The sequence below is a fragment of the Pieris napi genome, chromosome 8 (assembly GCF_905475465.1).
Source record: "Pieris napi chromosome 8, ilPieNapi1.2, whole genome shotgun sequence".
NCBI lineage: Eukaryota > Metazoa > Arthropoda > Insecta > Lepidoptera > Pieridae > Pieris > Pieris napi.
The window spans coordinates 11,820,923-11,846,156 of NC_062241.1; the positions used below are offsets into that span (position 1 = coordinate 11,820,923).

The window sequence follows — 25,234 nt, forward strand, 5'->3', positions numbered from 1 at the left end:
TGTCAGTATAAAAATATGTTTAAGGCACTTAATTCTAGATAACAATTTATAATCCTGTATTTGCTATTTTATAGTTTAAGTAAAACATATTCACAAGCATACCATTATATTGGCACCATTGTATATAAAAATAAATAAATATTTATTCTATAGGATTCTTTTTCAGATTCTTGATAATAAAACACAGGGAGTGTTTTATTAGTAATTTTTCAGATAAAATATTTAATTTGACATCAAAGATCTATGAAATAGAGTCTTAAAACAAAAGTCGCGTATTATCTAGTATTGTGGCGTAACTTGGCCAGAATTTGTTTACATAATATTCTCACTGTCCTTTAATAGAAAAAAGTAAAAGCAAATATCTATGGCCATTACTATTTTTTATTCCATAAACTATAAATTCCTATATTCTGTGATATGTCATAAATAGGCCATGTCACAAGTAGTGCATATTTCTATAAATACAACATTTATCTAATGGTAACACGTAATACAAATAATTTTTTAACATTTTAAAATACAGAAGTTTCAGTTGAAGATACAATTTTTTAGCTATGTTGTAATATAGCAGCAATAATAATTTAAACCTACATAGATTAAATGTTGGATAAAAAACAGATGCATATGTATATGTCACCGTAAAATTGTAAACACCGTTAGATTGTAATATATCTCGCGAGATTGTAAACTGTCGAAAGATTGTGAACCTCAACGAACTGCTTACAATTTAAGGTATTATTATTCGGTAGTTATATGAAATTGTTGGGAAGTAAAATTAATCTGTTATTGACCAAAGAAGTTTGAATGATAACTAAGTTAGTGTAGTACAATCTACCGAATAATAATACGTTAAATTGTAAGCAGTACGCTGAGGTTCACAATCTTTCGACAGTTTATAATCTCGCGAGATAGATTACAATCTAACGGTGTTTACAATTTTACGTTAACATATATAATATAATACGTTGAATTTAACGTTATACAAAAGATATCTTTGTTTATTAACTTACGTTATTTAAAGGTTAGACATTATCTCTTTCTCGCGTATACTTTACGGAATCGTCTCGCTCCATCTTCACTATTGAACTCCATATGAGGATCACCAAGTAGACTTGTAGCGCTAAAAAATAATAATTATAAAAAATTGTAACAGGTTAAATTTTTTATAAAAATATCCTGAAAATAAACTAACGAATAATAAAAATACCAAAAATGTTTTTTTGATAAAAGTAATAACAACTATTGATTAAATTTGGATTTCAGACTTTTATAACTAAAGTATATCTCTTTGTAATGATGTTTATGTCACAGATAACTAGCTTAATTAGCCGTTCTCTTAACAGCCTAGCCCTTTAACTAAACGGCGTAGTTTAACTAGCGGCCTGAAAGATAAGCCGTAGCGTTTGTTACAACATTTAATAAACTGGCTGGCTAATGCTTAGGCCATTCGTACGATAGAGTCATTGGCAGTATTTGGCAGAAATTAAAAAAAATGAAACATATGACATAAAAAAACTATTTCTTTTAAAAATAAATTACTTGAGTCAAATTTATATTATTATTGTCAATACACTCTTCCATTGTACTTGTTGTGTTTCATGAAACTTTGGAAAACACCATCAAAGTGGTGGTTTGCCGACGCCATATTGACAGTTTGAAGAGTTTCGTTTCGAGTTTAAGAATGGCAGAAAGTGGAACTAAATTTAAATAAACAGTCAACAGGCAAGTAATGAAATGTCATCGATCCAAGTCATTAGCCAAGCAGTTTGATCATCTGGCTAAACATATTTCAGGCCGCTAGTTAAATGGCGCCGTTTAGTTAAACGACTAGGCTGTTAATTGAACGGCTAATTAAGCTAGTTAGCTGCGACATTAATTATGCCGAGATGAAGAGACTCATGAGTACTTTAGTTAAAAAGGTGCAAAGGTATTTTAACCTTTGCATCTTTTTATTTCTTGAGAAGGAGAGGGCAAATGTACAGATGTTTTAACTAAACAGCATAACCAATGTTTTTTTATACATGATAGGCGTTCAACACTTAACAGAGGGAACTGCCCTGCGATTCTGTAACTCACATAGCGGTTTTCGCATCGGCGGTCGCTCTCAAATCAGTCGTGAAGCAGTAATTTTATGATTTGGCATTCTGAAAAGGTGGGAGCTTGTAGTTTATTGTTTATTAGAATGCCAAATCATAAAATTACTGCTTCACGACTGATTTGAGAGCGACCGCCGATGCGAAAACCGCTGTGTGAGTTCGAAAAGTGAGTTACAGAATCGCAGGGCAGCACTGACTACGATACCCATATATATATACGTACACATCTAATACATTTTTGACGTACTGATCTACCCTTAGATAGCCTTAGATAGATTACACGGCATCACAAAAGTTCTTTGTCCCAAAGTTTATTTTATGATTTTCCGGTTAAACAAAAACGAAAATAAAAAAATGTGTGCGTGTACTAGGTGTACACACGTAAGAAGTGAAACTTCTTTATGACCTTATTTTTCGAAGAATGATCTACTATATGCAACTTAACGAAATTGGTTAAATAAAGTTTAACAAAAGACTTTTATTATCATAGACATGAATACAAATACAATTATTTCATTTTACCTTATTACTACTAAGATTATTATAGAATTTCATTAATTGTAAAAGAATGATTACTATCATTGTTATCGTTATTATATATTTTTGTTATTAATGGCTTCGAATCTCTTCGGATCAACCGTGGTAGGGACAAGAAAAAGATGGCGCGTAACCGAAAAACGTGACGATTTGCTACAAAATTTCTCCCATACGTCGATAAAAAATTCATTCTAACGCCGATAAAGAAGTTTGACTTCAAAAAGCAACATGGCGCGTAACCGAAAAACGTGACGATTTGCTAAAAAATTTCTCCCATACGTCGATAAAGAACTTTCATTCCAACGCCGATAAAGAAGTTTGACTTCAAAAAGCAACATGGCGCGTAACCGAAAAATGTCACGCGTAACGAAAAAATGTTACACAATTTTTTTTCCAACCCCTATAAAGAAGTTTCACTTCAAAATACCTTTTTGATATATAGTTTGCTAATTGCTATTGTGGCACAGGTTTTGAAAAAATATCATTCAATCTTTTTCAAAACTTTTTCATGAAATTTATTCTGGATCTTTCTGGCCAGTCATAAAATAAGTATGAAGCTGTCGGCTGGGAAAAAATATACTTACTTAGTAGGAATAATATTAAGAAGAGCTCGCTGGCCGTTTCCTCACCCAGGAAGACCAGACTGTAGATAAAGCTGACGGTGGAGAACACGATCTCGAAGTAGAGGAATACTTTCATGAGTAGCACGTGTTTCTGTAATAATATTGTATTAATTAGAATCTATTATTACAATTGGGATGTTATGATTGAAAGTTCTTAGGTTTTATGGAAAAATCAATCTATATTATATAGACCAAGGTAGATAATTTTTGAAACCAAAAACAATAATAGTAGGATGAAAACCATTGGAAAAGGAGGAGAATATTATAAAAATGAAAGGAAAAATAATTTACGGGCGATCTGAGGTCGGCAAGGGGAAGGGGGTGAGATTTTAAGGGTTTGCCTAATGGGTTTCATCATACTATTATTTTTTTCACTTTTTATTATTTTTAAAGGCTAACCCTGGTCGAATATAAAAATGTTATGTTGGTTTTTGTACGCTTAAAAAACTCTAAGTTCTGCACCGATCGAGCTGAAATTTTAGCATGATCTGCATCAAGGATTGTTTTTTCTCACAAATATTGCAAAATTAAACTTAAATGAAATGTATTCTTTGTTTTGTTTTATTTCTCAACCATTCATTCACAGTGTGCCACAGCGAAGCGTGGCTGGGTAAAAGTAATAGTTACGAAACGTGATAGGTTTCATTTTTTATCCTACTTCAAAAAGTTGATTATCAGTTCAGCCTGTTATGTGTGTATGGTTGCTTTTCTATGGGACAGGGCTGCTCATGTAGATACACGAGCAGCTTCAAGATTGAGGCTCGCGGCTGACGCCTGCGCAACGCGCGGTCTAATCAAAATCGGTTAACGCACGCCTAAAACGCGCTTGGCTCGAAGCGCGTTTGCTTGTGTACCTACACTTCAATCAGACCTATTTCTGACCGTAGTTCTTACAAAGCATTTTACAAGTAACGGCACGAAACTCTAGCGCTGACCGTTGTTGCAACAACGGTCGTCAAAGAAGTAAAAAAATAAGGTATCTGAGGGGGGCTAGCGGAATGAAGAGTTTCGATTGGCTCTCCGCGAGTCGCATTCCGTCCCCCGCGCGACAGTATACATGCGCAGCAATCCCCTCCACGTTTCGGCCAGCGCTAGACTTACGTGCCGCTGCCTATACCTAAGGGCGCGCTTCAAAACACCTAATCGCCCTTGGGTTGGAGGAACCGTTTCTATTGTTAATATGAGCGAATGAGATAATATTTCTTAAGTTTCTTATACATTTATTATAGTTATAGTTTTTTATATAGTCATTGTAACACTGAATTATGTGCTGTGCATCTTCAAGTCTATGACTATTACCGTTTTGAAATAAGTATTTTATTACATATTGAATACATTAGAATGAGGTTTTACAACCGCCGCGCTAATTACGTAATCATTACGTTATTTTATTGCGTTTATGGTACAAATTGCAGTTTAATTTAGTGATTTTATTGTGAAGGCCTGAAGTAACAGTAATATATTATTCTTATGCAATATCAAAAATAATTTTTAAATGAGATGAGTTACAATTTGCTGCCAGCTGTTACACACATTCATAAACATAACACTCACACATTTAATCACATGCATCCACGGGTGTTACGCGTCGCGTAATGCTGTTTGTTAAAAAAAAATGTGTGCGTGTACTAGGTGTACACACGTAAGAAGTGAAACTTCTTTATGACCTTATTTTTCGAAAAATGATCTACTATATGCAACTTAACGAAATTGGTTAAATAAAGTTTAACAAAAGGCTTTTATTATCATAGACATGGATACAAATACAATTATTTCATTTTACCTTATTACTACTAAGATTATTACAGAATTTCATTAATTGTTATAGAATTATTACTATCATTGTTATCGTTATTATATATTTTTGTTATTAATGGCTTCGAATCTCTTCGGATCAACCGTGGTAGGGACAAGAAAAAGATGGCGCGTAACCGAAAAACGTGACGATTTGCTACAAAATTTCTCCCATACGTCGATAAAAAATTCATTCCAACGCCGATAAAGAAGTTTGACTTCAAAAAGCAACATGGCGCGTAACCGAAAAAATGTTACACTACATTTTTTTCCAACCCCGATAAAGAAGTTTCACTTCGTTTTTTCTCTTGTCATATTTATGGGATAGCAAGCAAACGATTCACAGAGACGTTCACTTCAGCAGCAGATTCACTTTAAAAGCGCTAACCGCTGCTCATAGACGCTGGGCTTGCGGGCGCGTGTACGCTCTTCTTAGAGGCTAAGTTGTATTGGTTCGCTGGCAGCTGGTTTCACTGATGGTTGTTCTAATTGTAACTTAAGACAATTTAAATACATACCATATGTAATGCAACGATGAACATCACAGACATGACGATCTCCAGCACCAAAGATGAGGTGTCAACAATGAGTCGAGGGTATTCCGATTCGTCTGTCAGATTTGTTGAACGGTTGGACGCTATGTATGATAGTATTGCAACGTCTAATATCGACAGGATCTGAAAATTTAATATTTATCTATTAAGTAAGCTTGATCGGCTTGGTAATTGCATCGTGGATAGTTTAGTAGTACCCATCCGTTGTAATCCATTTATTTGAAGGTAAATATTTAAGAAATTACGTTTGTAAGTGTATTAATTACCTACGCGAACAAATGTTTGTTTTTAACTTCAAAGAGCTTACAAAAAGCTTTCTATTTAATAAATATTAATAATAAATAAAGCCTTCTTCTTTTTTGACCGTTTCACAAATAATTGGTAAGAAAAACATTCATTAACATTTTAGTTTTATTCTATATTAACCACTCGCGTACAAAAATAGAATATAAGATAAATAATTAAATGTTAATTGCTATGTAACAAATGAATGTGATGTAACAGTTAAAGAGAGTGCCTACGTCTGGCTATACTCTCACGTAGAGGAAAGTGACCAAATATGGGATAGTATCCCTAATATGGAATACCCCTATTTCTCCCAAATGCAAACTCACATACGCAATAAACAATGATTTTCTGTCTCCTTTTACTCCCGTTTACGCGTACAAGTTGTAGCATGTCAGTTGAGCAAGTACTTTCGTCATTGTGACAGTTTTTTGTTTTGTCGCTACCGCATAACTTTCTAAGGTATGTTAAAAATACGTATTTTTCGTAAAGCAAGTGCACAGAGTATTGATTTTATAGCTTTTAGAGACCGTTTAGACGTTCTTTTGTATGTTTTAGCGGTATTAGATGATATTACTTTCTTAAATATAAAAATCTGAATGTCAGTTTGAAATCGTTGGAAAATCCAAATATGGACAGATCACAGTATCCAATTATGGACTATTCCATAATTGGTTCTCTAAAGTATCAGCTGACATGATGATTTTGTTAATTGTATATTTTTTTAATGTTTTACCAAAATGGCGGGCGTCAACTCAAAAACGAAGCGAAAAGAATGGATTCAGAGCATATGGCGGAAGTAATAAAATTAGTAAGAGAGAAACAAATGGGTTATTTAAAAGCTGGATCTACTTTGTTTTGATTATGTCAGAAAAACGAATTTTCTCCAGGAGAAGCCGCAGCTACTACACTTGGAAAGAAAACTGTCGTGTTGGCAAAAAACAAGAATTAAAAACAGAATGAGAAAATATCAAAAGAAAAAAACCAAAAGAGAAGACTAAGCCTAATTCAGATGATGAGGAGGTGATGCTATTTGATACTGACAGTGAACCCGATGCCTTGATAGGATATACAGCTCCAGAATCTGAAGATTCAGTGTATTTTCTGTGGTGTGCTGTTTTCGAATGATACTCATGGGGAAACATGGATCAAGTCTCTTATGTGTGGACTCTGGGCATGTAATGATTGCGCTGTGCCAGAGTTTGATACCTGGATTTGTGATTTTTGTAAAAAAATTGTGTACCTTTCTATATTATATCAAGTTTCCAAAGAGTCTCGTGTATTTTAAGGTTAATTTTTGATAGTGTTTATAGTATTCCATATTTGGGGTACCTATTCCATATTTAGGTACCTAAATCGTTTTTTAGTTTCTTAAATTTTTTCTTACCTTAAACTAATCAATAAAACCTAAACTTGTTACAAACTAAAGTGCAAATATATGATTGTTAATAATTACCACAAAAAGTTTTTTATTTATAACACTTGTGGAAATTATGCCTAAAAATCAAAATGGTATTCCATATTTGGTCACTCTCCTCTAATTCTGACGATTTAGGAAATCGCCTTGGCTCGTACAGGTTGTATTTTGACATAGGCCCTATATAAGCCAATTCTGCCCTATTTTCGGCGAGCCTGCCCCATCTCTTCGTCAGACCATCTGCCCATCTTTTTACTTGATATCGCTTCCTTCTGTCTTCTCTTGGAAACCATACTAATATCGTTTCTGTTTGACCTAACATTAAATTATGGTAAATAATCTAAATTATAAAATTCATAGGCTATACACAATTTATTATTCACCTTATAATGTAAGCTAATTGCTATTATTTTAATGTTCTATAATAATATAGGTCTTTGTTAATTATTATTATTTAATAGTACAAAGGCACGTATGGACGCTTTGGTTCTATTATTTATATGTTTTATTATTATTATTAACTATAATAATAAAACATATATATAGATACATATATGTAGCCGACATTGACCTCCTGAGAATTGCATAATTAACACATTTCTATGGAAGAAACGAATTCGCACACGTCTACAATTTCACTTTCGAGAAAGTGGTCAGTTCATCCTTGATGAGTGTGTTTGACAACCAAATATCACTTCTGATTATATCTAAGAGTCTGTCACTAATAAAGTGTCTAGAAAATGGCGGATTTGTCTTTAATATTATCATATTTCACCATGATATGCTTATATTCCTCCTGCTGATAGAGGGCAAATCTTTGTTTTTAATTTATTTTATTATTAACTATTACTTAAGATGTCATGTAGAACATGGTGCAATGGTTGCAGCTCCTTACAAACGTTGTGTAAAACAAGAACTTGGCGATTAAAAAGAGTAGCGGAGAGCTTATTGCCAGTTCTTCTCTTCCGTTCGCCCTTGATTTGAGAACTGGCAGTAAATGTAAGATTAGAGGCATTTAATGTATATTTCTTTTTTGACGTTCATAATTGTACATTGTGTTACCTATATGAATAAATGATTTTTGACTTTTACTTGAATCTATTAAAAATCAAACAGCCTGCAGCGTCTTTTTTATAGTCAATGGGCAGGAGGCTTATCTGATGTTATGAGCACTATCAATGCCAGGGCTGGGCGAGTGAGCTGCCGGCCTTTTATTTTGTGCGCTCTTCTTAAAGCCCTAAAGTCAAACTGGTTCGTTAACTTAAGTGGGCAGCTGGTCCCACATAGTGGTGTTGGTGTCAAAAACTACCTTAAAAAACGCTTTTTGTGGAACAACTGGCTCAGCATTATGCTGAGGAGCATACGTGTTCCGCAGCGCTGGTTATTTAGCTAGCTGGTTTTGTCATTGAAAAAAAATTATGTTAATTATCATTTAACTTTCTTTTTTTTCAATTGACAGCCCATTATCGAATATATTAAGCTAAAGTAGTGTAGAGATAGAAATGATATGCTTGGGAGTCAGGACTAAGAATAGTACTAACGATAATACGATAATAGTACTAACATATGAGCCGGAAACATAAAAGTTAGCGATGTCGGCTACTTACTACAGATCACCAATTAGCAAAATTGTTAAGTATTCAAAATTCAAATTAAAAATCATTTAATCATACGGGTAACATGTTGTACACTTATGACTTGTCAGTAAAGAAATACATATTAATGCTTCTAATCTTACATTCAGTGCCAGTTCTCAAATCAAGGGCGTAGAACGGAAGAGAAGATCTGGCAATAAACTCTCCGCCACTCTTTTTAATCGCCATTTTTTTTACACAACGTTTGTAAGGAGCTGCAACCATTAAACCATGTTCCACATGACATCTTAAGTAATTAATAATAATAACATAAATTAAAAACAAAGAGTTGTCCTTTATCAGCAGGAGGCATGGTGAAATATTAGCACGCACTTACATTCACGTGGTTATGAAGTGGTTACCGCTACGGTTCGATTAAGATATATAATATGACTTACTGTGTTGAAGTATGCAAAGGTTATCAGGCCCTTTCGTAGTGGAAAACAGAAGCAGCATCTTGTGAGGATTGGTATTTCCACTGACTCGCAGATTTTCTCTCTGAAAAGTAAAAGTTATTTTGTACTGTACAAATGTATAGTCAATTCAACTGTCGAAAGCGACAAATATTTTTCTTGGTCAAAAAATTTATATAAAATACTATTAGTTATATTTGTCTAGTTTTTTTTTATTTTATAAGTTTACTGATTAAATAAAATATATTAATTATTTTAGTCATTAAAATCTGGCCTTTTTCTCTCTTGTATATCCTATTATAGTCCAAAAAAACGCTTGTATCTTACGTATATACATTTCTCAGAGATCGGAATTGTATGCTTAAAGTGAGCTGGGTTTTCTCTAATAAATATTTACTCTACTTAAATGGACTTAGGATAGGGAAACGAAGATAATTTTCATCAAAACATAGATGATATTTGAACCTTATCACACGAACAACCCATCCTTTTACGATAACAAAGCATATTGTAACAACAGAAACGTGTACATAATTTCAATTATTTATTGTTGATCATCTTTACACGATAGTAGGAATTAGGAGGACTAAGCCCCCCCACCTTAAGGCCGATTTACATTATCTTAGTGTTTAGGAGAGTGCTTTAAGGATAGTACTTTAGTTGAAACATGTAAACGCTACTTGCTTTAGTAAACGCTACGCTAAAGAACTTGCCTTTCAAGTTGTACTAAAGCACTCTCCTAAACACTAAGATAATGTAAATCGGCCTTTAGATATCCAAACAAGGGCCAAATGCTACGAAAAACTAGTAGGGAAAGAAGTAGTATCGCAAATACGGAATATTTAAGAATTACGTCAAAGACTAAAGAATTCCTCTCTTAAGACAAATCCCCGATGATATTTTGAGAGAAATGAGTAGGCAACACAAATCTTTCTTGTTCACCGTCATTATCATCCCAGTCCGATAAATGAGCTAGAATCTCTGTCACTGAAAATAAATCCATTTTGAATGGTTTTGACACGTGCTAGGTATACTCGTATACGAGTACGTATTTTACACAACAAAACAGCACCGCAACAATCGTGAATCAGTCAAAATGAATTCAAAGATATTTTATAAAAAACGATCTGACATTTTCATATAAATATTTATAATATCCAAAAATACCGATGAGTCCCAAAGATGGTTTACAAAAATATATTGACTATCGATCCATCGATCGGTTATTGAAAAGTATTTTATCAAGTATAAGAGTCTTTCCTCTAACTTCGATTTTGTTCCCTTTGGAGTAGAGACTCTTGGCCCGTGGGATTTGAGTGCACAGACACTAATTAAAGATTTAAGTCGGAGCCTGTTAGATAGTACCGGTGACCCAGAGCTGGTGCTTTCCTCGCTCAACGAATAAGTATCGCAATACAGCGAGGAAATGCTGCCAGCGTTAAATGTACACTGCCGCAGGGACCAAACTTTTTAAATTTTAAATTATTTTTACTATTAATATTATGTAGGTTAAGAGAATTGTAGATACTGTATACTCAATTGTTATGATTACTAATAAATATATTATTTTTATGAGAAATGGATTGAAATATCAATCTCTAGTAGTAATATTGGATTGAGATTGAGTTCAGCAAGCGGTCGTAAATCGTTAGTTAGGTCAAAAGGAGCAATAACTGTATTAAAATAGTTTTGCAATTATACCATTTTATAATTCAAAATCTGCCAAGTGCTATCAAAATTAAAATTGGAGGTTTTAATTGATTACTATAGATTGATTTTAGCGTCTTTTTTAGGAACCAACTTCGTTTAAATAAATATATTTACTTATCTTATCAGCAAGTTACAGTTAATTATAAATAGAGGCGGCTGATAACACGTTCATGGAATCGTTTAGTTGTCTCAGTTCAGTATTTGTCACACTGATATGTCCGACATACTATGTCCGTTGTAGTGATTACAGTTAAGTAATTAATAATAATGATTGATTTGCAATAATGGCGTGCAAATTTGTCTTAAAAGGAGTTTTGCATAGAAGTTACATACAGTATGAGTCATGTCATTATAGTCAATTATTATATTTTTTCTAATATACTAATCTATATATATAAAAATTAAACCCGTTTTCCGTTGTCACGACATAACATGAAAACGGCTTGACCGATTTGTCTGATTCATTTTTTATAATATTCCTTGAAGTACGAGGATGGTTCTTACGGAGTGAAAAATTAAAAAAAAATGTGTGAAAAAGTCTAAAAACAACACTTTTCTATATTCCCATACCAAATATTCGTAATAATATTTCAAGGCAATTTGAACTTTAATACCATATCATAAAGTTCAAGTGTTAGTGGAGGGGTTCCGGGAAGGTAAATTTTTATAATGTATTTGTTGTATTAGGAACTTTCTTTTTTTTATCTTACTAGCTAGACCGGTGTCCCTAGTAGCAGAATAAGTATTAAAAAATAATAAAGAATCGACTGTTAGGCGGTACGATGTTCGCCAGGCCAGCTAGTACATAATATATGTAAAACATAGATAAAACCGATCTATACATAGTGCATTAGAAAGCCGTGATTCTACTCATTTCTTAGATAGAAACCTAGCGACAAATGCAAAGTAAAAGCATTTTTTAACGCATCAAAAATCTATTCGAATTCAACGGCCACGGTCACTTTCACCTGACCTTCATGTGATGTCCTCAATTACGTTTGAACTTCAAACCTTGAATTTCAACATAATAATAATAATCAGTGGCGCTACAACCTTTTTAGGTCTGGGCCTCAGCCTCTAGTGCCTGACACACGCTGTCGACTTTTTGGGTCTAAAACATGTCGGTTTCCTCACGACGTTTTCCTTCATCGCTCGAGCTAATGTTAAATTCGCACATAGAAAGTTTATTGGTGCACAGCCGGGGATCGAACCTACGACCTCAGGGAGTCGCACGCTGAAGCCACTAGGCCAACAGTACTCTATCTGAATTTCAATATAAATAAAGTTTAAAGCAGATGTGATATCTCGGGACCTAATTTTTATTATTTAACTAAATTTGTTTTTTTAATCTTTATGATTTTAGTAAATTTAATACTATCTTCAAGCTATTAGTGCTAAGTATGACTGCAGTTCTATACGCTTTCGACACACGGGAATTATAACTCAAGTCTGGAGTAGCTTATCCTAAGTTTCACTGAGTATTAGCATCATAAAGAAAATCTATAGAATTTTTCGTGTTTATAAAAACTTGTATAGACTGCTGGAGCGTTCAATTTGTGTCTTAAATTATTTCTATACCACTGGAACGATGAAGTAAAGAGTATAGTTCTCGGTAGGTATTTCATTAGGCGGGAGTCGTAAGTCATGGTAAACTTTCCCCATCTCGTCCAAGTTCTGTCAACTTATGCCGGCCATACACACTACGGTCTACCGGAGAGGTATTCTGTGCAGGTATGCCTGCGCAGGTCAACCGAACAATGGTAGCGTGTATGGAGACGTTCCGGTGTATCGGAGCGTACACAGGTACACCGTACGGTGTCACTCGAAAGAATCGATTTTCGATCTTGCGCCGGTCGCCTGCGCAGGTTCAAAAACCTGCACAGGTCTATTCCCACACACATTCCGGTCTACCTGCGCAGGCATACCTGCACAGATTACCTCTCCGGTAGACCGTAGTGTGTATGGCCGGCATTACATGACAATATCTGAATATATAGGTAGGAAAACTTCTGTCAAACCCGTTTCGTTTAGTTATTCGTATTGAGTATATATATTACACCTAAGAAATTGGAAGGAAATAAAACTGTAGCGTGTACAATGGACCGGCCAAGTATTAGAAAGAGAAAAACTTTTTAGGTTTCTCTGTGAATTTTTCTCTATATAAACCTCAGTGTTCAAGTCATAAGATTTTAATTAACAATTAAAAATGGAGGTTGATTGTAGAGGGGTGAAAATAAGGGGTTGTATGTATTTTTGTATTTGTACACCATGTATCATAAAAAATAAAAACTAAAAAAAAATCTAAAAAATTACCCCCCTTATCACTTAGGCGTTTGAAAGATAGATAGTAGCCGATTCTCAGACTTCCTGAATATGCATAAAAAAATTAATAAGAATCGGTCGAGCCGTTTCGGAGGAGTATGGGTACGAACATTGTGACACGAGAATTTTATATATTAGATAATTTTCCCCACTGCAAAATGATTTGGCAGAAAGAGACGAAGTACGTTTTATCTTTATTACTAAAACTAGGTTTTTTGTTTCGTATAGTCTATTTTTATTTCCGTAATGATTAGAGTTTAGATGTTTATACATTTTTTGCATCACGCTGACATAAGAGTAAACGATGAAGCAATGTTACGCCTCAGAACTTCTATTTCTACGAAGAGCCTAACATTATTACCGGATGTAGATAATTATTGTTACGCGTCGGTTCAAAGTATGGACGCTACGGAGATACTTTGAACTATGGTCAATGCTTTTAGATAAAATAAAATAGAAATAGACTTTATTCGAGTACTACGTAATCAGGATTACATTAAGTTCATGTAATGTTTAACAAGATCCAAATTCTTCCACTTGTCTCTCATCCTTGCCCAATTTATCTTTTATTCCATCTTCCCAGCTTTCTGGTGGACATCCTCTTCTTTTCCCACTGGGCCATTCCATTAGGGTCTTTTTGACCCATCTGTTATCACAAACGCGGACAATTTGACCAGCCCATTTCCACTTTATCTTTTTTGTATGTCTGTTATTTTTAGCTACGTATTATACCGTTTTTAACTTTGTCTTCAATCATTTTCTATACTTTAAAACATGTGTCCTGAACCTCCCAGTAGGACGCAAAAAATAAATAAGTCAGATCATGAGGTCTCAGATTCAAATCCCAGGTGCGGCCAGTAGTAAAACGATTCAACAGAATTCCAAGAAGAGTCACACAAGGAGGTCACGCTGATATACCATAACATCAACTTAATGACCTGAATGTAACCTTGATCACGCGCCAATGAAACCACAGATCACATTACATCACTTGTATTACAGATTATATAAATTATATTTATGTACTGTGTGACTGTATGTAATGTGTGTGTGCCTTTCTATATTTAATTCTACATTTGCTTAAAGCAATTTGTCTTAGATATACTGTGTACAGAGTAATTAATATTGACTACTTTACAATGTTTACATAACAGATATAATATATATAGATGATGTCCCATTCTATGTCGAGACCCTTGGTCCGTGGGGTCCAAGCGCTATAAGGCTTTTTAAGGAAATAGCAAATAGGTTAGTCGACATCACAGGAAACCGAATAGCTGGTAGTTACCTCGGACAAAGTATTAGTCTAGTTATTCAAAGGGGGAACGCTCAGTATCTTCAGAGCCTTGACTGGGACTCCTTATAATATTATATCTTGTGTAATTGTGTAGACTACTTTGAGGGCGTCCATAAATTACGTGAGGTGTTTAAGGGGGGGAGGGAGTCGAGTCAAAAAATCTTACGTTGGAGAGAGGGGGAGTCTCGGCAAATATCACGCAATTTTTTTTCCGATTGAAAAAATTTTTTTAGGAAAATGGTTGACCCTAAAGGCCATCTCTGCAACTAGCTAGCCCGCTAGCTCCATACCTAAACGCTCAACATTTCACTTTTTTTGTTTTTGAGCTCTCCGAGCTCAATAGTACGAATTCTGTGTTATTTTGAGTTCTCCGAGCTCAAAAAGATAGCTTCTTACGCGTTTACGTAAGAAACCCACATTTTGAAAAATCTCACGTGAGATTGGGGGATGGGGGAGGGGGTTGAATAAAATCTCACGACATCTCACCAGGGGGGGAGGGAGGTACAGAAAATTTAAAAAACACCTCACGTAATTTATGGACGCCCCCTTTGTAAGTTTACATAACGAACAAATTCGACCAATTTTTGAGTCGTATTAAAAAAATACTCTTGTTTTTTATAGCTTCATATTATATTACATATATTATCTACCATGACTACGTATGTCTATTGTAATCTACACATGGCATAGGCCATGTGACAAGTGATCATGGGATGGTACAACACGTACGAGAATAATGTTATGTAAAATTAACAGTAAAATAAAATTAAAATTAATTAAAAAAATTTATATTACTTTGAAAATCAATCAATTTTAAAATATGTGTTCAAAGAACACTTTTATAACGTAACGGGAGGCAAACGGGCAGGAGGCTGATGTTAAGTGATACCCATGAAATAGCCAGAAGGCTTGCAAGTGCGTTGCCGGCTTTTTAAGAATTGGTACGCTGTTTTCATACGAATTGGTTCGGAAATACTACATTGGGCAGGCGGTTCCATACAGTAGCGGTGTGCTGCAAAAAATACCTTAAGAAACCAACTGATACTCCCTCTTGATGTACTGAGCTAGTACAGAACTTTCAAAACGGCGATAGGCCAACAACTCATTGTCTCCTCATCCAATTGAAAAAAATCTGTTTCGATCCATTTTCGAAAAAAACACATTTCATTTTTTTATTTTTTTTATATTTCATTTTATTTTTCCACAGAGTATCTATCAAAGATAAGTCAAAGATATATTGCCTACAACGCAAGAAACCCCGAAATATAGCTATAGTTTTTTCTTAACTCATTTAATACGAGGATGTTATCAAACTCATTTTCATTCTTTACTAGAGTTTATATTTGTATGTGTTTACGATGCGACATACGGCTTAAACTTTTAAATAATTGTATTTCATTATATGGTTAAACAAATCGTAAACTATTTATGTATTTATATCCCCAATCGAAGAATGATCATTAAATACACTGAAAGTAATTAATCGCTTTATGGAGTACAATACCATTACAATGGCTTGATGGCTATATTGAGCTATACCTACAGCCTTATCTTAGTTTTGTGGTTCAAACTTCGTTTTAGTTAGAGCAACAAGCTTATTGCCACCATCGTAGGTAACCACTGTACGGAGAGAGTTTCATGAAGCGAACAAACTAATAATTTATCATAACTAAAACAAATAAGACAATGTACAAGGCACGTGATCACAATTTCTAATACATAGTAGAACTTGTAGATATTTAAAGGATGAGATAATAAACTCTATATCTACATAAAATTCTCGTGTCACAATGTTCGTTCCCATACTCCTCCGAAACGGCTCGACGTATTGAAATTTTTTATTCATATTCAGTAAGTCTGAGAATCGGCTACTATCTATCTTTCAAACCCCTAAGTGATAAGTGGTGTCCACCCCAATTTTAATTTTAATTTTTGGATAATTGTTTTGATTTTAATTTTTTTATTATACGATCAACCCCTATTTTTTAATATAGTAGAGAGTTATTTTTATTGAACTAAAACAATGTCTTCTAGAAATAATATACATGGCAAAACAAACGTTTGCCGGGTCAGCTAGTAATTACAGCTAGTAAATATAAACAGGCGTTACACCCTCGATTTTAGTCTCAGATTTCGCATTTTTTTTAATACGCAAGTAGGTGAACAGACTTTTGCGCCTAACACGCGCCGTTGACTCGAGTCTAAAGCATGTCGGTTTCCTCACGATGTTTTGTTTTACCGTAATACGGAATTGGAGTTTGAACCTACGACCTCAGACATAGGTCTTTACTACATGAATTTTAAAACCGATTTGTTTACTGGGTAAAGCGATAATGAGTTAATATGTCTCATTAGTAGGTTAAACAAGGCAGAAGGGAAATAACCTTGCAAGTTTCCTAGTAATTTAGTGAATAATAGCTGCAACGATGTGTGTAATTGTGCACAATTTGTGTGCATTGAAACCGCAACTTATGAAATTCCCCCGCAGATGTCCCAGTTGAAATAAATCTGTAGTCTTTGGCATAATTATCATAAGATGTTTTGCTGGTAATTCTTCGGTGGAATCTTAATTTTACCCTATTTGGTTTACCAAACAAGTTTATTATACTTGTAAACAAAAAATACATTATTACGATAATAAACAAAAGTTACATACATATTTATTAGACACAAGTATCGAGGTCATGATTTAGAAAGCTGTACGTTTCCCACTAATAAAGCACACATAAGAAGCTTATTAAGCTTTTTTTAATTTCCGAAAAGTTTTACTTATAAAATCCATCATTACACGGCATAGAGAAAGGAGGCCACACACGGTATAGAGTTAGAGATAGGAGAGGTGATACTCTAGAGATATGACTAAAATTATTTTTAATGCAATAATTCTTCGAGAGGAAGAGGCTTTGCGAGTGCGTTGCCGGCCTTTTAAGAATTGGTCGCTTGTGTTTAAGGTCCCTAAGTCGAATTGGTTTGCAAATCCTTCAGTGGGCAGATGGTTCCAAATAGTGTTGGTGCGCTGCTAAAACTGCCTTAAAAACGCTCAGTTGTGGAACGACGGACGACGAGGTGATACGGATAGAATTTCGTATTCTGCCTCGACGACCGATGATTGATGATTCTTTTTTTAAATGTAGATTTACATGCATGTACAAAATTTAAAAACAAAAGTTACAAATATGTTAGCTACTTTGTATTGATAAGTAATAATAATAAGAAATATATCCCGTTAGATAATATTTATTTATAAGTATTAAAAACGTGTATGCATAAAATTATATAAGAAAATATAATATTACAAATTTTACACAAATACACATACACATCAATTATAGTAGCACATAAGCAAGCTAGTCAGGGAAAAATTAAACAAGCAACCACAAAATAAAAAAACAAGAAAAATAATTAAAACTTAATAAAAACTCATTACCTCATTAAGAGCGTGATAAACACAGTTACGGTAAGTAGGAAGATTGTTGTAAAATATATCAAAATTTTCATCAAATAATTCGAGACTCCAATAACATTACCAATTAAACAAAAATATCACTCAACGCGATTAATAATATAAACATTAAATTTCCACTGTTGGAATCAAAACATCGATATTTGAGTTCCTTACTGTTATGATCTGAATATTTTACCCTGACTGAAGATATTACCTAGAATTATTATTTATTTATATTACCCTGCGTGCGAAAGAACCGACCAATCGGTGGTTCATTTACTGGTTGACCGACTATCGAAAGAGCCAGGTGCGATCTGGAGATACTGGCATGAGGGTATCCACGGATGGGCTATCTCGAGCATAGAACGCACCTGGAAAATTTTTGCCACAGGATTTTCAAATATGTCAATAAAACGATTAACACAAGCATGGGCGGATCGTGAATTTGTCGGGCTCTAGGCTATTACTGATATAGAAGACGCACAAAAAAATACAACAACCAAAAACAAGCGACGGGCAATTCCTCGTTCTGTTCGATAGACGCGCAACGCACATGGGTTGATTTATCTCCGGGATTATCATCCAACCTTATAATTGGAATTTGTAAAATTGAAGACATTTCAAAATATCGCCTATTGTTTTCAGTGGGGACTGGGGACCCTTTGTATCCACGGGGCCCTGGCCTGCAGCCCAAAAACCCCTTACGGAGAACAAAATCAAAAAATCAAAATCAAAATACGTTTATTCAATTTAGATGCTTCTTAGAGCATGCTTATGAATGTCAACAACGTTTACAAAATTCACGAAAGAGCAGGACTACGCCATCCGTTCGCAAAACTACCAGGAGGCCTTGTTCTGAAAAGAACGGGCAAGAAACTCAGCAAGTTTTGCCCTCCCTTTACATTACAATTATTCAAAGGAAAATGTCATAAAACACCACGTCATTAAAGTTACATAAGTAAAAAAAATAAAAATCGGTTCTGTGATTTGCCACATTCACCATTACACACATATTCATAACACTTCAAAGATAACAAATCAAATTATAAGAATATAATTAGAACTATTGCCAAGCGTTTTTATCTTCCAGGTAGTCATTGACTGTGTAGTAACCTTTACACATTAAGGTTTTTTTGATATGTGTTTTGAATCTTTTTAAAGGCAGTTCCAATATTTCACTAGGAATCATATTATAGCAGCGTATACTTAGGCCCATAAATGAAGTATTTATTTTCTGCAACCTGTAAGACGGCTGGAAAAGTTTTCCCTTATTTCTTGTATTCCTATTGTGAATGTCGCTGTTCTTTAAAAGAGAACTAATATTACTACCGCCCCTGAACGCAAGACAGCGCAGGCTCCGGCTCGCCCATAAATATCATGAGGATAGTTCTGGAGTAGCTGTCGCCCGGGCTCGGGAATTATTAAACATAAGTTCCTTTTTAGTAAACCCCTGCTGCCTAGCTCGGCCACAGATCTGTCTGATCGCGTGCCAAGGCTTATAACTCACATGACAACAGAGATAGCAACAAGATAAAGTTGTTTTCCGTAAATGATGCAACATAATTAAATGGACGGAGAAGTATGAAACGCGTATAAAGAATAATAAACTGGTCTATAGAGATAATCAACGCAACGTAAACATATTTACAATATGACATCACACAATTCGTGGAAATTTTAACCATATACTTAAAATAAATCAGCACGGTGTCAATCTAGAATATTTAATTATTTAATGTATTAGAATTAATGAATAGACATGATAGGTATATCTTAAATGTGTATGCACACATTTTAATTAACTTAAAGGTTTTCTTCTTGTTATTTATTTATTTACTAGCTGACCTGGCTAACTTCGTTCCGCCCTACAACCTTATAATATCGTTGTTACTTTAATTTAACTTATTTTAGGATTTCATTAATGTTAAGTATTACATTAATACAACTCTTTTGCAAATACAGAAATGTTTTATTGCTTGCCATTGCGAAAGAAGAATGGCAGTTTTACACATTAGGCATCTTCTCTCTAGCGTCAATATGGCGATACTGCATGTTAAGCACTTTCTGATATCCAACATCTTTTGATTAGGATCAAAGCATGGTTATGCATCTCCTCATTCACCTCAAGATCGGAATTTCTTGAACTGACACGAATTCGACGTAAAATGATGCGTAGTTTTGTCAACAGATGGCACCATATGGTTTTTGCATTCGTAAAATTAATTAATTAATTTATTGTTATTCGATAACTTATCCGATATTTTATCGGAAACAAATCCAACAAATCAAAAACCATGGCAATCGGTCCAGCCGTTCTCGAGTTATAAGTGTTGTAACAAACACGACTTTCTTTTATATATATAGATTTACACTTCGTTGCAAATAAAAGAAACACAATACATAAAAATTATAAGGGATGCAACGGGCGGCCTTATCGCTAATAAGCGATTTCTTCCAGGCAACCCTAGTTAAGAGAAAAACTAAAAAAAAAAGAAACATGATGAGTGTGAGAAGTGCAGAATCCTTAATCTAAAGTAATACAAAAAAAAATAAAAATATTAATAACAAACTAAAAACTTAAAAGCTAATCTTACAAATACATGAACAGCGAATAGTTATGTAAAAGGAAACATAAGAATTATGCAAGTCACGATTGATGAGGATAGGATAAGGTTAAGAAGTGATTATACAGAAGAGTTTTAAAAGATGACAGAGAGGTAGCCAATCGAACGGAGTCAGGCAGCGTATTCCACAACTTAATGGCGGAGATCGTAAATGAATTGCCTAAGAAGGATGAAGTGTGGGATGGAATTTTCAATAAACATCTATTAGAAGAGCGTAACATATAGTTAGAAGGACCTAAGAATTTGTGATTTTTGAGATAAGAAGGGGTTTTTTTTTTTTATAAAACAGGGGGCAAACGGGCAGGAGGCTCACCTGATGTTAAGTGATACCGCCGCCCATGGACACTCTCAATGCCAGAGGGCTCGCGAGTGCGTTGCCGGCCTTTCAGGAATCGGTACGCTCTTTTCTTGAAGGACCCTAAGTCGAATTGGTTCGGAAATACTTCAGTGGGCAGCTGGTTCCACATAGTGGTGGTGCGCGGCAAAAACTGCCTTGAAAAACGCTCAGTTGAGAGTTTTCGGATCGAAAAGAATATATCCTTGTTTATAGGACTCTTTCTCTGTAATCGGCAGATCGTCGAGGTCAGCAAGAAAGCACCTGGAGCGGCCTATCTGATTCCACCGGTTTCTGTCCAGCGCCTCTTATCACAGTGTACAGTTTTGAGGACGATGAGTCTGTCACTTGATCGGTCCATCTGGTTGGTGAACGGCCACGCGATATTTTGCCTACTGTGTTACCAACTACGATCAGTTTCTCCAAGTTCTTATCGCCTCCGCCCATTGTTTGGCCGAAATAAGATACAATTTGCTGTAGGCATATGGCGAGTCCGTATGCGGAGTTGAGTTACAAGCACCGTTTTAATTATGTCTCTTTTTATCACAGCGTCAATAGAACTTGACAGAAAAAGACAAAAGACTAGCTATTAAATACTTTAGTTGCAGTTAGTTTATTAATCGCACTAAATGTTCATACATCTCACTGAAACAGTTGATGGCCGATGTGCATAATTATACTGATTTCGTGCGCGGGACCAGCATTAACAAATAAAACTTAATAAAAACTAGAATATATGACGAAATATGCAAGGTTCAAGTCATTACTTTTAATTAGAACCTAATTTTTTATTAATACCAAACTAACAATAAGATTATTTTCGTATGAAATACTACGACCTTGTATAGTATGTAGAAAATATTAAGAAATGATTATTATTATAATTTTCAAAGTACGTTATGTATAATTAAATATTTGAATAAATGAGCAGCGTTGGCCTAGTAGCTTAAGCGTGCGATCATTGCTGAGGTCGTTGGTTCGAACCCCAGCTGCGCAACATGGATTCTGTCAATCGTATTTAACACTCACTCGTGCGTTGAAGGAAAATATCGTGAGGAAACCGTTATGCCTTAAACCCAAAATCAAGGGTGTGTGTCAGGGGCGAATCACCTATTCAGAAAAAGCAGATGGTCATGAAACAGTTATAGAAATTGCCAAGACCAGGGTTTATATCACCACTGGTTTCTTGGTAATAAAAAAAACATGAAAAGAAGAAAATATATTTTAATTTTGTAAAGAAAATTTAATTTTTGCATTTAATAAAGAATGAAATTTTATGTTAATCAAATAATATATTTTGTTTGAATTATAAAATATAACGCTCGTAATACAAAATATGAAAGAAAGAAAAAACAATCTAAGTTAAAGAACTGTCAACCTAAGAACTTTTGGAGAGTCAAGGGATGAATTTTTTTCGCCTACTGAGCTTTTCATAAAAATCTATCTATTCACTTATAAGAACTCTCAAGAAACTCTTACTCTAAACTATTTAAGCTATTCCATAGAGAATATTTTCCGTGTTATAACTTATAGAACCTTCATAGTACTTAATAAATATAATTGACGTTCTTATCTATTCATTTCTATGATTAAACATTTTGATAATCTTGTTTTTTTTGGTTTTGCTCCATGGCTGTCTACATAGTTATAGTAAGATTCTCGTATGTCGAAAACGTATTAGTTTTGAAGTACGAGATATAGTAATTTGACTATATTTATATGAGTAATTCACCGTTTGTGACGATCGTTATATTGAGTGAATATATGATGTTGTAAAATACAAATAATGTAACCTTGAAAATGTAAAATTTCAAGTTTAATACAAAAGAATGTAAAAAATGTTATCGGAATGTTACGGCATTTTATAGTTATTATCAACTATTTCGAATTACAATTACTCCGCAATAACAAAATTAGTATAGTATTTATATAACATACCCACACTAAAATATTTAATTCATGTAATATATCGATAACGTCTTAAAAATTATTTTAAAAAACGCATAATCTAATTGAAAACGATTTTAAACCTTTAAATATAATTTAATATTCTTTACTAGTATTTATTGAAGTATTGCGCAAAACGTAAAATGCTGAATTGTATTTATTATTGTAGTACATATGGCGTAATTTATTGTTTATTTTTAACATTAAATTTGCGATTTACGGTAACGATCTTAAAATCGGTTGCCCGAATCTGATGATACTGATTATGCAGGAGTCTCGGGGCACCTTGATTGGAACACCTCCAAGTGATTTTTGCTGGCGGAAATGCGCCTAGTTTTTATAAAAAAAATTAAAGTTTTGTGAAATGTATTGAAATTTGTAAACAATCAGCCATTTTTTACTTTTCTATTGGTTATAAGAGAGGTGACATTCTCGGTAAATTAATCGATTATTTTTTAGCATGAAAAATCGATGAATAAAAATAATCAGGCAGCAAAAATCACTTGGAGGTGTTCCAATCAAGGTGCCCGAGACTCCTGCATAATCAGTATCATCAGATTCGGGCGACCGATGTTAAGGTCCAACCCAATACATATTATACTATAACAATATTTACAATAGTTTTTCAAGGCAATGATAACTCGAACACGTAAATATTCTCAGACATTTACGCGTAAAAGACATCTTTGTAGTATTACACAATACACTCGCGGCAACACCTAGTTTGTTAAATTCGTAATTAGACTTCGTGTTTGTTTAGTTATAATATATTAAAAATAAATTACTGAACCATGCTTCTGTTATTGTGATGTCTAAAGTTTCATATAAATATAATTATGTGAATTTAAGCCGCAATTAGTATTGGTCTGCGGTTTGGACGTAAACTAAAAAAAAGTAAAATTTTTAGTCGCGTATTTTGAGAATATTATGCAAAATATTGTTGTTAAAGTTTTCACTGTTTTTACGTACAATAACTTAATCATTTTGTGAAAAATCATATTTACATTACCAACAGTTTTTGCTGCGATTATGTTGGTAATTACGCGGTAAATTGAACACTTCCCTGTTAAAGACGTCACTTGAGAAAAAAGAAAACCACAGACTAATCTCTAGATTATGGCATCATAGAAATACAGATAAATAAAGAGATTTACACACTTTACAACAAAGGACTAAATTCAGTAAATATCAATAAAAAAATACAAATTGCAGGTAACAAAATTAACACAAGAATAATACTCATCCCGGTGAATCACAGATTAAAGCGAAAAATTATTGTTGATATCAAAATACCACAGATTAGGACATGCATCCGATAAAAAACACAAATCAACTTTCGCTTTCGCACTTACTTTAAACTTGTTTGGAGAGTGGCTGACATAGTGAAATGCGTCTTTACCGTCGCGCGGTTTTACAATAACTGGTTGGTGCTCATTCTTCTGCTAACATAGGCTTCTGTACGGCGCAATATAATAGGGTCAGACTTAAATGATATCATGTTTATTAAGGATCATACTCGATCAAAAAATCCCCGGAATCCATAGCAAAATATATTTTATCTATTTTTGTTTTGGGTAGTTTGTACAGGACAGGTATCTACTATCTATCAACTAAGTTAATTTTTTTTTTAAAACAGTAATTAAATATAGAATTCAATAAAAAATAAGATTACAAATTTGCATCTTATGAAAAAATGCTTCACAAATCACACCGACATATAATTGAAAATTATATTATTATTTATAAATGTATGAAAAACTAAAGTGTTCATTTAATACTACCAAACCTATTATTTTAGAATTTATTGGATACAAGTGTAAGATGATTAATAACATTTGGTATTCGGCTTTTGTTATTAACTAAGATATATAAGATTGCTGCATCTGGCACAGGACAAGACACGCTTCAAAAGACTGACGGCCTAACTCCAGTAATGGAAAGGCACTAAAAGAAGAAGGAACATTTCTACTAACTGGTGCTAAGATATTTTTTTAAATGGCTGTATTATAAGAATATATGCAATCATACCATTTAACATGCTTCTTCCATGAGATGGCTCGGGTTAAGTTTTGTTTATCTTACCAGAGTTGTTATAATTTCCAGTAATTTGTGTGTTGTCAAGTAGTAATCATGTTTATGAATTGATAAGTTAATGAGCTGTTTCTATCCGAATAACAAATTTTAGTTTCATGTTTGTATATG

The 25,234-nt window shown here is 34.0% G+C and overlaps 1 protein-coding gene across 1 annotated transcript; it reads right to left on the reverse strand.

The window, feature by feature from the left end:
• Window positions 1-960: 960 nt before the first annotated feature.
• LOC125051610 lies at window positions 961-24,517 on the reverse strand. Its single transcript, XM_047652050.1, has 5 exons — window positions 24,385-24,517; window positions 9,339-9,438; window positions 5,569-5,727; window positions 3,218-3,347; window positions 961-1,120 (listed from the first exon to the last, which is right to left on the reverse strand). Exons 1-5 carry the CDS (start codon window positions 24,411-24,413, stop codon window positions 1,023-1,025), a joined length of 516 nt encoding a protein of 171 aa, XP_047508006.1. The 5' UTR covers window positions 24,414-24,517; the 3' UTR covers window positions 961-1,022.
• Window positions 24,518-25,234: the final 717 nt, after the last annotated feature.